Genomic DNA, 15,187 nt, shown 5'->3' on the forward strand with positions numbered 1-15,187 from the left:
AGATATGGTCTCCAATTTTTTTCTCCCTTTTTTTCCTTTTTTTTCTTCTATTTTTTTTAACACGAGTGTCGAGTTTTGGTACTCGATAATTACTCGTTAACACGATGGCAAGTTAATTGAGTGTGTGTGGCACACTCGAGGGATTTCAATTGGGAACACTTGTTTTCTTGATTTTTCCAATGATATTGTTTTTTCAACGCCTCTCGTCGTATTATTTAATTTCTCGTTGTTACATGCACTTAACAAATTTGATTACACATTTCGAAAAGCGTTATTTTGTATCTCATATTTCAAATTAATAAATATATCACACGACTTATAAGCGAGATAAATATCGTAACTAAACAAATTATTTTTAAACGAGATAGAGAATATTATTGGGGTATTTAAAAAAAAAATTCGTGTAAATTAGAATAACGTAATTGATAAAAAAAACAATACGAAGTCGTGGGTGCGTAAGTAAAAATAACGAAGTAAATATTTTATCGTTAAGTATAATTTAACTTACATGTATTATACCAATCTCATGACGAACTAAAAAGAAGAAGATGAAAAAAAAATAAGAAGAAGAAGAGAAGGAAGAGAAAGGTGCAGTCGAAAGGTGAATGAACGGCGGAAAATCAAGATTCTTGCCATCATCATTCTCCTCCTCGTCATCATCATCATCATCTTTGTAGTCACCTCCAAAGTTTCAAACTTGTTTAATACAAAGTATATATATATTCTTTTTAATTTATATGTATTTTTAATATATATAATATATATTAATTATAATTATAATATATAATATTAATAATTATAATTTATTATACATGTGTAATATATATATTTATTAATATGTAACATATAATATTAACAATTATAATTTGTAATATATATATTTATTAATATATAATATGTAATATTAACAATTATAATTTGTAATGTATATATTTATTAATATATGTAATATCTAATATTTATATATATATTTTAATGGACACCAACAAGTTTTTCGATTAAGTAAACGAGGAAGAAATTTACGCAACACTTGTAACACTCTTGCCACGTGCAAGTAACATTCCCAGACTTTCAAACTACCAACAACACCATCACCATCAGTAATAGCTGTATCATCATCATCATCATAGTCGTCGTCGTTGTCGTCGTCGTTGTTGTTGACATCATCAACATCTTTCTTTGAAAACCGGTTTTTTTACTTTTTTTTTTCTTTATAAAGGATTAAACGTCCTTGGTACCAGAATCTTCCCGTCATTCTTATTCTTCTATTTCTTTTACTCGAAGATTCTTTCTTTCCATTGGTATAGTATTCCAATCTCGATTGCTATAGTCCCGGCGTATATAATTTGCATTATTATATTTATTCAGTTTGGTATATAACTTACGAGTTTGATTATATTTGAAACATTGAAATTGAGATATATATATAATAAAAGTGAACTGTTTCTTTTTTTTTTATTAATATTTTTTTTATCATTATTCTAATTTTAAAATAATAAATATAAAATAATATATAAAATAATATATGTTAAAATATATATAATGTTATATATATATTTTAAAATAATAATGTTAATATTATTAATAAGATTATATTAGTCAAATAAATTTATTCAAAATATATAGCTGCTCATGTAAATTTGTACTAAATTACAAATATATATTTTTACTCGAACATATCGTTAAATTTATTATTAATATAATACATTTCTTATATAAGATATTTTTAAAATTACAAAAATATATATAGTTTCAATGGAGAATATAAGATTATAGCTTCAAAGATTTTGCTATTTAAAAAAGTCACAATAAGATCACTTTATTTGACAAAAGATAAAAATGTAAAATGAACAAAAAAAAAGAGAAAGAGAGAGAGAGAGAGAGAGAGAGAGACGAAAGTATTTTCTTGATAATCGAAGATTACGTAGTATTGGTATTCGATGATTAGGTAGTTCACCTTCGTGATTATTTTCTAGCGTACGATCTCGTCAGAACCCGGCGAAGGGAATGGGATTTTTCAGGGCGGGGCGCAAATTCTTCTAACGTTACACACACTCAACTCATACTCGTACCATGTTGTTGGCTGTTAAATCGTAAAATCTCGAGGTTAAAATCTAACAGGGGATTCTAAACGCTTCGTAATAGTCAGTAACTGTTCCGCGTGAAAGGATTTCCGTGAGCAAAGTCTTGCTTTGGTTTAAATCGAATCAACGAAATACGCATTTTTCATACGTACACGTATACACGTTTTCCCGATACGTTATATATTTATTATACTTATTTTTTTAATTATTTGACTTATAACGCGTTCAACAAAGTATACTATTTATCATTACATTGTTTCGTTTTTTAAGAATATCAATTGGATATTTTTTTTATCGAACACCCCGTATATATAAAAATCGCTGGCAATTCGTGAAAGGGGGGAGAAAGATTTGTTTCTTTTTTCTTTTTTTTTTTTGGAAAAATATTTATATAAACAATGCAATTTCTATCCTCATTTTCTTTGATTTTTACCGTTTGATGGATTATTACGATTGTTTAAAATTTAATACAAATTTTCGATTAATTCTTATTGCAATAGGATTTAAAAATTTGTAATATGAATAAAAAATAAAATAACAAGAAAAATGTATTGACACATGATGTCTGACTAATTTTACATTTTATCCAGTAGAATTTATATATTTTGGTATGAATAAAAAAGAAAATAAGAAGAAAATATATTCACATACTATGTTTGATTCATTTTATAATACATTTTACCTAATATTGTTTTCATTATATCCGATTTGTTCAAAAATATTTCAAATAATTATGGGAATAATATTTTCTGAAATATTTTCAAAGATAGAGAGAGATACCTATTTACATATATATATAGACATGTAGATAGATAGAAACTTTGAAAATGAAATTGCAGAGTAGGTCGAAGAGGCAAGCAGGGTTTACCAATTGGAATCTTGCAACGTTTAGAAAGACCAAAGTTGGGAACTGTGAATGGTAGAAGCAAACTCTCGAAATGAACGACGACGACGATGATGATGAAAATGATGCCTTCTCTTGATACCCCAAAATCAAATGAAATTTTAGCAATTTCAATTGAGCTTGTCCGTTCTTGTATCATCTTCCTACATTTGTAGTTAGTATGTTACATTTTATAAGTACGATAAGCATAGCTATTACCCCATTGGACTTTATCTTCTTAAGTAATGAAACTAACATAAGTTTGTCTGAGAAATGGATGGAAAAGAGAGAGAGAGAGAGACACACACACACACACACACACATATATAAAGACCGTTACTTTGAAACGTGGTTCAAGTTTTGATCATTCTTCTTATGACATAAGTACTTACTTACTTACTTACTTACTTACTTACTTACTTACTTATCTTTCTACTTTTATCATGAAGAATGTGAGAATCATTTTCGAATCAAATGTACGATTTTCTCAAATCTACCGGGTGTTCGATAATAACTTATTTATTCTTCTTTTCTTCTCTCTTTTTGTTTGTTTCGTTTTATTTTTATTTTTTTTTTTTAATATAGTTTGCATTGATTTCGAACCATTTGATTACTTTTTCTTCTTCTTCTTCTTTTTCTTGTGTTTAATTGTTTTTTTTTGTTTGTTTGTTTGGTTTTTATTAGATAGTATAGTAATTGTTTCACGTTCGAATGGTTCGACAGTGTTTCTACTATTACGCTTGAACCGTTTTCATATACGTTTGGTAAATTCGATTGTCGGTTAAGTTGGTAGTTCCTATATTGTAGAACTTTGTCGATGCGGTTTGAATGTATCGATCCATTCCTAATCACTGAATTAAACTAGGTTTGCTCTAACGTTATCCATTAAACACCCCATTGTTGTACTCTCCATCGATCTCTTAGAATAAATTTATTTTGTTTTGTTAGTAAATTTAATTCGTTTAAATTATCATTCGATGATTTTAGAAATTTCCTTTTTTTTCTTTCTGAATTTCGAATATTATTCTCGAACCTTTTTTATTTATTTTTTATTTTTAAATAACGTTTTTAAGAACGTTTGTGTGTGTGTGTGTGTGAGAAAATATTATAATGATTAATTCTTTTCAGAAAATGTTCGAAAAAATAAAGGAAATAAAATATACATACATACATATATATATATATACATATATATATATATGTGTGTGTATTAATATTACAAAATTATGTATTAATAATAACAAAATTATTTGTAAATTACAAAAATAATTATTCCGATCGAATATTACATCGATAGATAACCAATCGAGCATTATTACAAAGTATACGAATTAATTGAATCACTTGAGCTTGTAAAATCGATATCTGTTAAAATAATTACCTAGATAAAGATAGAATGATCGATTAACTCTGTCATGATTTACGTTCTGCTTCGTTCCCCCATCTAGTGTCCTTTGATCGTCGACGAAGCAAATTCTTAGACGTTAACGAATGATAAATGTCTCTGACAATCAACGTACCACTTCCTTCGTAATTATACGACCTTCCTTCCTATTATTTACCGAATCACTCGAACAAATAGAAGATAATTAATAGCAGTGGCATACGATATTATAGAAAACACCTCGTTATTTTTGATTTGTTAATTGCCAATTCGTATTCGTGTTTCAAAGTGCAAAATAATTCAAAGATAAAGAGCCAAGGTACTTTAGAAATAGATAGAGCTACAAGAGTTCTCGAGGGGGGGAAGGAGAAGGGGTAGGGGCTGGGGGAGGGGGAGGAGGTGAGTTGTAAGAGTGAAAGTAAAAAAAAGTATGATAAAGAGAAAAAGAGTATGATAGCACTTGTAATACTAGAGGCTAAGTTGGTTTGTTGTTCAGCCAACTAAGAGAAAACGGAGATGAGGGTTATGGGGGTGTTGAGGGAGTTGACAGGGGGAGGGGGTGGGTTAAGAGAAAAGAGGGAAGGGAACGGGAGTGTTGAGTATTAGAAAGACGAGAAGGATGATAACATTCTCAAAGCTAGAGGAGGAGAAATGCTCGGGGCTGTTTTACCTTCGTGTCTTGGGTTTGCTTCGGTTTGCTTGCGAATCTAACCGAAGACCGAACTGCTACTCTTCCTTGGCATCAGCAACCTAGCTAGCTAGCTAGCTAGCTAGCAAGCTAGCTTGGCATAATCATCGTTCTCTTCTGTTCTCCTGGTAGACCCTCGTCTTTCGGTTTATACTCAGGAATCCTTCTCCGAAGATCTAAGAAAGGAAGACCAACCGGGACTTCTCTCTCTCTCTCTCTTTCTCTCTCTCTCCCCTCCCCTCCCCCTCACCCCACAGTTTGACTTTAGTTACTCTGGTCCAAAATCAAACCAGCTTCCGACTCTAAACATTGTTTTCGGCTTACTTGACGAAACGTTTAAGTTTCGATGAAGACTGTTTATTCGAGACGGGAATTCTCGGTTAAATCGTCGATTTTCTCGAGGAAGAAATTTATCAGGAAAGGCCGATTGTTTTCTCTGTTGTTGTTGTTTATTCGTTTGAATTTACTTCCTTTTTATTTCTAATATTATTTACTATTTTCATGGTTTTTTCGTTTTTTTTTCTTCTATGTAATTCTCATCGTTTCCGATTCGTTTAAAGAACTTTTCTATTGGTGGCTTCTTATTTTTACACCGACGATTTTTTCCTATCTGATGGTGTCAATAAGGAATAATCATATTTTATTTTTTCATTCATTTTGATACTCGTTTAACTCTAATTTATACGTTGTTAAGATTATCATTCGAATCTCGAAATTTAGTTCGGTTGGTTCGTTTATTGGCAAGCATAGAAATTTAATCCTTAACGGACCAATGCCGCGTATATGGTGGCAAAAATTATTTTATTATTTTTATCACACTTATTATTGTCAAATCAGAATATTCGAGAGTGTTTCGAAAAGTATCATACCCTTAAAAGAATATAAAATTTAAATCATCTTGTTATTCTATTTATTCCTCGAATATATATATTATATATAATTATAAATTTTCACTAAAATTTAAATATATTCTTTTCTATACTTTTGTATATAAAAATATTGAGTACACGATTTCTCTTCGTATGTAAAATAAACTTGAAATACTTCCTGACCTTTTTAAGGATTAATTAACATTCGTTGGAATAAAAACGTTGGTTACTTCGATTTCTGGATAAATTTCAGGAAAAACATTTGAATAACGAAATAAAAATGAAATATCAATTATAGATAAATATGCATTTACATAAATTTATGTTTTAACGTCGGACAAGAGACGTGCTACGATTAATTCAACTATATTACGATTTTTATTATACGAGAATTTAATTAAAAACTCAAAGGATGGAATTTATTCTATAAGACAAATAATCTAAAAATAAATTCCTTAAATACACACATAGGTTACCTTTCTAACATATTAGGTGATATTCAATTACGAAATTCCTAAATGGAAGAATTCATTTTTCTTTCTTTTTTCGTGGAGAACGAAAAGATGTCACAAATAGTCCGAGCATGAAATTGAAAAATGTCTTTATTATCATTTCTGATTTCAGAACATCCTAGACAAGTTCAATCCCGGTGCAAGGCAACTGATCAATGCTGGTAAAGCGTACCTGAAGGCACTTCACGGTAAGAGAATTAAATCGAGCACAGTATTCTATATATATAACATAATAGAAAAATGAATAAAAAAAAAAATGGGAAAAGAGGGATGAACAGGAAGAAGACAAATGAGGGAAGAGTTAAAAATACAATAAGAAAAAAAACGGTATACAGTAATAGATGGTACGATAATAACAATAATAATAAAAAAACATAGGTAGAAACAGACGAGGAAAAGAAGAACAGAAATAAAGGAAAATAAGTGGAAAAAATGGTGGGTGGAATTTGATGTCATCTCATGGGTCCTATTTCCGGATCGAATGGCCAATCGGTACATCAGAATTGTGCGCGCGATTAGGGGGAAGAGTTTAGGGGGAAGGTGGAATTCGTCTGTTTTTTATTTTTTTTTCTATAATACCTTTTCCTCTCTTTTACTTCTTTTATTCGGCCAGTTAGTTTCGAGTGAGAAAGAAAAAAAAAAGGTACACTCTCTGATCGATCTCAATTCTTAACCCCCACTCCTTCCCCACCCCACCTCCCCGTTTACTGGCTGTAAAAAGTAGTAGGCTGGTAAAAGTATTTTTTTTTTTCATTCGATAAACAAACGTTTTCTTATGTATATAGATTGTATATCGTAAGATAGAATTTTTCTTATAGTTGGTTTGTTGAAGTTATTGATAGTAATATACAGAGAAAGAGAGAGAAAGACAATTTTTATTTTGGTTATATAGAATAAGTGCGATTGAATTCATCTCGAGTGACTCTTATATTTGTTCAGGTTGTTATTGGTCATTTTTCTGTCCGGTAAAATTCAATTAAAAATGTTATCTTTTATTTTATATCGTATGCGTTGTTATTAACCATTGAAAAGATCGTTTTTCGATAATTTTGATGATTACATTACTATTTATCGAAAGTTTGGATACACCAATCGCATTTGCGTTGCATAATTTATGTTAATATAAATTATGAGAGGGGTTTTATTTATTTTCTTTTTTTTTTTTTCATTTTATTTAACGTTAAGTATGACTTTATTGTTTATCAAAATTTATCGTATCTTTTTAAATTGTATATAAATAATAGTTTTGTCAGTAATCAGGGATTATATTTAGGATGTGTTATCAAATTACGTTATTCAAGGTGTTCAGAGTTTGTTTTTGTTTACAAATATTAGCTCTTTAACGAAGTGTGCTGATGATATATGTCTAGGTAGATTGTTTATCTTTGTTACGGTTAGATATACGGTAAAACACGTTGCAACACGGTACAACACGGTAAGAAGTTTTATCAGTTTTAATTGACGTTTGTTTAATCTTAATATTTTCTCACAAACTTAACTTTCTCTTTAATAATAATAATAATAATATACTTTTGTTATTATCCTAATATGGATTACACTATCGTGTTATTAATATATTTTAACGAAAAAGAATACGATTTATTTAATTCATTATTTAATATTTCATGATTTATATATATATATATTTAAACACAGAAAGATAATCATATCATAAAGTAACGATATTTTCAAAATAAAACGATTAGGTTCAATCTTAAAGGAATATTCGCGTTTAATTAAATAATCGGGCAAAACTTTAATTACTTCGTAAAGTGATGAGAGAAATATCGTATAATTTAATATAGAATATTCCCATAAAGGGGAAAAAAGTTTATCGAGTTATTTATATAAGGCTCGGCAAAATAGTCTGTTTCCAAGCCAACCCTTTGGATAAGTTAAAATAAAAATCAAATTCTTTCAAGATTAGCATATTATATGATACTTTGGTTACCGCGCGAGAAAGTTATAATAAATATCCGAAAGCCCCATATAAATTACAATCAATCAAACGTGACATTTTTACGTTACGCGTTTCCCATTGTTCTTTTTTTTCTTTCTTCCTCCTTCATTTTTTATGAAAAAGAAAAAGAAAATACTGCTGCGAAAGTTCCGATATCGAATAAGGGGCATTGAATTATCGTCGTAGAGTAGTTTTCGTTTTCCTTCAACGATTTTCCCCCGAGAAGTTATGGTTTATTACGTACGATAACGAAACGTCATTGGTTAGGAGGGGGAGGGGGAGGGTGTTATGGTGGGTAAATCGTTACGAAACATCACGGGTAGAGAAACAACTTGGATAGAACGTTCCAGTGAGTGATAGAGAGAGAGAGAGAAAGGGAAAGGGATAGGGATAGGGGGATATAGGGAGTGGTGTGCTAGCTAGAATGCAGTCGACGAATCCGAGCCAGCTTGAAAGCTCCGACGTAAGCGGAGCTTAAATCTGGCTTTGTCACGGTGCAAGCGCACGTAGTATTCCGTGTCCATGGAAGCGAGATACGATTCAGCCATGGTGTTTCTTCCTACACACCAATTTACCTATATATATTCGTATATTTGTGTATGTATGTATGTGTGTATACGTGTATATACGCGCGCGGGTGTATGCGTGTTGGTGAATGTATAGGTGTTTGTGTTTTAGTAATGTTGTATGGTGTTGGATACGAGGGTAGAGACCGATATTTATGGCGTTTGCGATTCAGTAGAGAGAAAAGAGGTGTATGTCTATAGAGAGAGAGAGAGAGAGAGAGAGAGAGAGAGAGAGAGAAGATGAGTAGGAGGAGTGAGAGGGGGAGAAGGAATGAGGTGGAAAAGGAGGTGGAAACGAATGAGTTTGTGAGAACGGTGGAAAGAGATAGATAGATTGAGATTCGGGGTTGAATAAGAGATAGACAAAGAGACGAAACATCTTTAGGTATGGTTAGAGAAACAAAGAATAATAGTCTGTGAGAAATTTTGGTAATATAGTGAAGAATATTATTATCAATGTTCCTTAATGCGTTGTCTCTCGACGTTGGTAATATTTTTTTTCTCTCTCTTCTTAAATTTATTACAATAATTATCTTTTTTCTTCTTTTTTATTTTTAATTAATGTCATTCCAGACGAATAATAAGATTGTACGCGTTGTATAAAGCTTTACGAATTGATTTTTATTAATAATTCATTTCTTTTTTCTTTTCTTCTTCCTTTTTCTGAGAATCAAATCGAGAAACAAATATCTACTTTTGGTTAAGTTTAACTTTGGTTACTCTTTTATATACAAGAGGATTAAATTATTTCTAAAATTATTTCGCGATCGGATGAAAGTAAGACGATAGTACCTTTATTATTATCTATTATCTAGATAAAAAGTAAGATGACAGTACCTTTGATCATGTTTTTTCTTCTTTTTTTTTTTTCTTCTTTAAGTTTGCTTGCGTAGATTTCAATTATTATTTGGAACAATTTCTTAACAAATGCATATTATACTTTCGTGAAAGTCCACTTATATGGAAACGTGGATAAGAATAATATTTGCACGTGTGTAAAATAACAAAGTAGTTTTCGTTATCTCTCTCTCTCTCTCTCTCTCTCTCTCTCTCTCTTTCATTGTTCATTATAGCTTATCCAACATAGACACTCGTGGGGTTCCACAAAATCTTGCGCCTGGCCGCACCTTTGCAAGTACTTAGCAAACGTAGACTGTCTCAAAAAAAAAGAAAAGAAAAAAAAAGGGACCTCTCCTTTTACTCTCCCTTTCTCTGTCCAACTAATTTTACTCTTAACTCTCTCTCTCTCTCTCTCACACACACACATACACATACAACCCTTTTCGCTATTATCTAACTACCATCATCACATCGTCAATGGCTTTTGTCTTATTCTCATAAAGGCTTTCAAGGACTACCTCTACTACTACTACTACTACTACTACTACTACTACTACTACTACTACTACTACTACTGCTACTACTACTACTGCTACTACTATTACTATTACTATTTCTCTCATCGAGGTAATCCTTTATTGTTTTGCACTTTCCATTCTACTCGAGTACGTCAAAAATTAATTCCTAATCGAGTTAGTTCTCTTTCTCTCTCCCTTTCTCTCATTCTCTCTCATTTTCTCTCATTCTCTCTTACTTATCTTTCGTTTTGTCTTTATCTCTCTTTATCTTTTTTCTTTTTTTCTTTCTTTGTAAGTGGTGGAAGCTTCAGAGAATCCTGGTAGAAGAGGAACTCGTTAAGAAAGTTACATCCCTCCCCGCTTCTCCCATCCCCTCCCCTTTCTCCCACCCCTCACCCTTTCTCCCATCCTCTTTGTACTCTTCTTCGGGAAAACTCTTCGCCGACTTTTTCAGCATTCTCTCGTATTTAATCGCGGTCGAGTCTTCGAGATAAAAACTTCGTAATTCCAAGAAGTGCGTGGGGATAAAAGAAAAAGAAAGAGATAGAGAGAGAGAGGAGGGGGTGAGTGAGTGAGAGGGCAAAGGGAGAACCATTGGCTATCTTAACGTGACCTCAACACTGACTGAGAAATTATAACAATTTTATTTGTACTTCTACTTATACTTATTTCTTTTCTTTCCTTCTCATCTTTATCCTCATTTTTCTCTTTCTCTTCTTCTTCTTCTTCTTCAAAGTTTTTCGCAAAACACGATACCGTTCATGGAATATAAACTTTTTCTCTTCTAAAAAGACAACTTAAGAAAAGTTTTTTCTTTTCTTTTTCTTTTTCCTTTTTTAAAGGCCAAAGACATGGTTGACAATTTGCTTACGCGAAATCGAAAAAGAAAAAATGAAAAGAAAGAAAGCAACATTTGTATATTCTTCTAATCAAATCAATTAATATTTCTATTAATTTTTTTTTCTTTTTTTTTTCTTTTTCTTTTTTCTTAAATCAAGTTCACAGTAATCGTAATTTTTGTAAGGGTCGCGTTATTTTATTTCGATGGAAATAAAAAATAAATAATATCGCGAGAAACGTGATTATCACTCGTGGATTGTTGTCTTGCATTTAATTCAATTAATATGAAAATCATGTTTACAATTATTTTCCAATGTAACATAATATCCAAAATATTGTTATGCAAATTGCGAGAGAAGTTTTGTTAAATATATTCAAATCCCTTCTCGATTATCTCGTCAGTAATAATATTCAAATTTTAATACCGTAATTTGTATCTCGACAAATAATGCCAAACTATTATTAAAGAGAAAAAAAACAAACAAACAAAACTGTCCGCGTATTAAAAAAGAAAAAAACACAACGAATTAAAATTTAATAAGCAAAAAGATTCAGATTCGTGATATTAAATCGAACATCTTTTTTTCTCGTAATACAAAAACTTGAACGCTCCCTCAAATCTTTCCCCTGCCCCTCCTCCCCACTCCACTTCACTCTACCCCTTCCCCCACCTGGGGATTTATTTTCCAAAGTAAAAGGGAAGTGCAACTTCGTTATCGAAGTTAAATGCGTAAAATTTGCATTATTCAAGAGAGAAATATAAAGAAGAGTGGTGGTTGGTGGTTGGTGGTGGGGGGATGGGAAGGGGAGGAGGAGAGGAAAGTAATATAATAGTAGGAGCAGTAGCATGAGTAGGAAGACAGAAAAAAAGTAAAATTAAGAGAGAGAGAGAGAAGGACAAGGACAAGTAGGAGGAGGGAGGGGGGAAGAGGTCTGAAGAGAACAGAAAAAAGGAAGAGGAAGTTAAAAATATTCAAAGAAATTCGTAGGTGGTAAAAAAAGTTGTTCTTATAAATAAAAAAAAGAAAAGATAGCCAGACAGGATTATATTAAGCATGCTAGTGGCCTTGATCAGAGAACCGTGATGGTTGGGTCAATGTCGTATATTCAATGAGGCTATATATTTCTTGTTTGTTTCCAGGTGTGAGAAAATTATCAAAGCTTCGTAAATAACACGAACGGGTGTGGGTGTATGCGTGTGCATGTGCGTGTTATATTTTCATGTATTGGCCAGTTTTCGTAACGTAACGAGAGATAATCTCCTTTTACGATTTGGGTATTTCCAATTAAAATTCCCACCGAGCTTGGGGATGAGTGAGGAGGGGTGGGTGGTAGAAGAAGATAGGGGAAAAAGATAATATAGGAAGATATTAGTTAAAAATTCACTATCGTATTCATCATTTTTAACCTTTTCGCGCGCGTTAATCGTTAATTATTTTTCCATAATTCAACGTATATATATATATATATGTATATATAATTAGTATAATAAAAAAAGACCAAAAAAATGAAAAAAAAGAAGAATAAGAGACTCTGGGAACCGTCGTCGAAATGTTTAAATGAGAAATTCCACGAGGATTCGACGAGGAGCACAGAAGTACTATGATTTATTAGTATATTCCTGGGGAAACTTTGTTCCAAGGCCGCCGAAGGGTGGAAAGTGCTGGCTAATGGAAGACTCTCGAATGAACGTTACCAGCTAAAGCTATCTCTCTCTCTCTCTTTCTTACACACACATACACACACACACACATAACTCTCTTAACAACCAGTAGTATCTTCTTTTAATATTAAGATCTCTCTTAAGGTGAGGAACGTCACTTTGGCGTAACGTCGAGTCATAATGTTGTCTTCCACTTTTCTAAAGACAGAGAAAGAGACAGAGAAGGGTGATGAGGGGGGAGGGGGAGATTTTAGGGAAAGGTTCCTCGTTAAATTATGCAAACGCGCGCGTCAGACACTTTGCAGTTGGTAACCTCGTTTCTCAGTCTCTTAATCGTAATTCCCAAATTCCCTTTGCTCGTTGCCTGTGTGTGTGTGTGTGTGTGCGTGTGGCTGTGTGTACACACGTACCGATGAAGGAGTGGCAACGTTTTTGCGAAAGGAATACCCGAACACTTGACGAGTTCATCTCGCGAAGTGGGTGGTTTGGGAAGTGGTGGGGTGATGGTGTTAGGACTGGGAGTATCTGTAGGTAGCTACATAACCTTGATGGGGGCCCCTTGCTGTACCCTACCTACTTACCTAACGTCGTCACAGCACCCCCGAATCAAATTGCTTCCTTTGAATCCTACTTCTCGTCGTCTTTGTTCCATAGTTTTCCGCTCCTTACGGGAAATTAATTCGTTCCGTTTCTCCCATTCTCTATTCGCTCGAAAACTTGCTTGCCGATCGGGTGAGATTCCTATTTCTATCCGTGTATCTGTCTGTCTGTCTGTATGTAGATCTGTCTTCGTTTATTTCTCTCTTTACGCGTTTTGCCTTTTCGTAGTCGTTCGCATTCTAACAGTCAACGACAATTTATAACGAACCTTGAAGCCCACTTTGGGTAAAGCCCACTTGTTTCTCATCTTCTTCTTCTTCTTCTTCTTCTTCTTCATCTACTTCCTCTTCCTCTTGTTCTTGTTCTTGCTCTTGTTCTTGTTGAAGAGGAAGAGGAAGTGCTGGTATGTCTTACTCTTTTCATCTTACCTATTGGATTCCTTCCATTTTAAGGAAGCCACTTATACCGTTTAAACTTGATATCTATGAATTCGACTATTTCCTCTCTCTCCTCCTTTTAACCCCCTCCCCCTACCACAACCCTCATATCACCGAAAACTTTCTTATCAAAGTAATGACGTTAAAATGGTACCCTCTCGAGAATATTCTCGAGTACCGAAACTCATCCCACCAACGATCTTACTTTTCGGCAAGAATGAGTTATTATATCTGTAAGTTGAAAATGGATGAGTTGAATGTGCAAATATAATTTTCTACTCGGTTAATTAAGTTCTTTTTTTTTATGAATTGTAAATTTATTTTTCTTGTTTAATCGTGTATCTTATTTTTGAAAAAAAAAAGAAAAAAATGTATTTAGCATTGATCGCGTGTACGTACTATGCCAATTGTATATTATTCGTTTCGTTTAAAATAATTTCTTAAAATACTTTTAAACAAAATCAACGATCATTCTTTTTTTTTTGTTTCAGACGAAATTACGAATATTATTCCAACGTATAATAATTTTGCATAATACGATGAGTAAACTTTAATCAATTAAAAAATTTGAAAATAATTTCGTTTTCTTTATTATTTTAATAATTCATTAGCGAATATTTAAACGAATATATTTATTTTTATTAGATAAACTGGATTTCTTTTGATACTTGGTAGTGAATCATTTTTCTTTTATTCTTTCTCCTACTATTTCTTTCCCATGAGAAATCGGCAAATCCTGTATAAGTGTAGAGAGAGGATTCGTGAATCGTTCATTTCCCCCATTGCGGTTTAGGGTGTAAGCACGGATAGGTTGGTGTCAGGTACAGGCACACTGGGCAAACCCGTTAACACTACACAAAACACCGAACGCGTAATTACTGTGGTCTGTTAAAATGTGAAATCTAGAATGTTACCTCTTTCCCGACCTCTCTACCACCACCCACTCCATCTATTTTCCTTTTCCCGTATTTTACTTTGCCATACATCCGTTCTTTTTTTTTATTTGGTTTTTCTTTTTTTTTCTTTTCTTTTTTCTATTTTTTTTTTCTTCTTCCCTTTTTTACGAAAGCGACAAGCACGCAGTTGTATGGTACTCTCGTAAACGTTACCATCGTTTCTCCCTCTCGTCCCTCCATTTCCTACAAAAAAGACAGAGTATGAGGAGGGAAAGGGGGGGGGGGAGAAAGAGAGATAGAGAGAGAAAGTAAAAGAAGAAAAAAAAAGAATTACAAAACAATCCCTTTTCTTTCCTTTCTTTTCAACATGCATACACACACATACATATATATAATATACGCGCGCGCGCACGGATTTTACAGCTCGGCGTTTCGCGTCACTTTTTT

General features: G+C 32.5%; 1 protein-coding gene across 1 annotated transcript in view; it reads left to right on the forward strand.

The window, feature by feature from the left end:
• The window catches only part of LOC122520694 (zinc finger CCCH domain-containing protein 13), a 169,948-nt gene that overhangs the window by 45,079 nt on the left and 109,682 nt on the right, over nucleotides 1–15,187 (forward strand). Inside the window, exon 3 of the mRNA XM_043640912.1 lies at nucleotides 6,533–6,608. Coding sequence (XP_043496847.1) covers nucleotides 6,533–6,608 — 76 coding nt within the window. The remainder of the gene's footprint in view (nucleotides 1–6,532; nucleotides 6,609–15,187) is intronic.

The sequence above is a fragment of the Polistes fuscatus genome, unplaced genomic scaffold (genome assembly GCF_010416935.1).
Source record: "Polistes fuscatus isolate 324 unplaced genomic scaffold, CU_Pfus_HIC Scaffold4, whole genome shotgun sequence".
In the NCBI taxonomy this organism is placed as follows: Eukaryota; Metazoa; Arthropoda; class Insecta; order Hymenoptera; family Vespidae; genus Polistes; species Polistes fuscatus.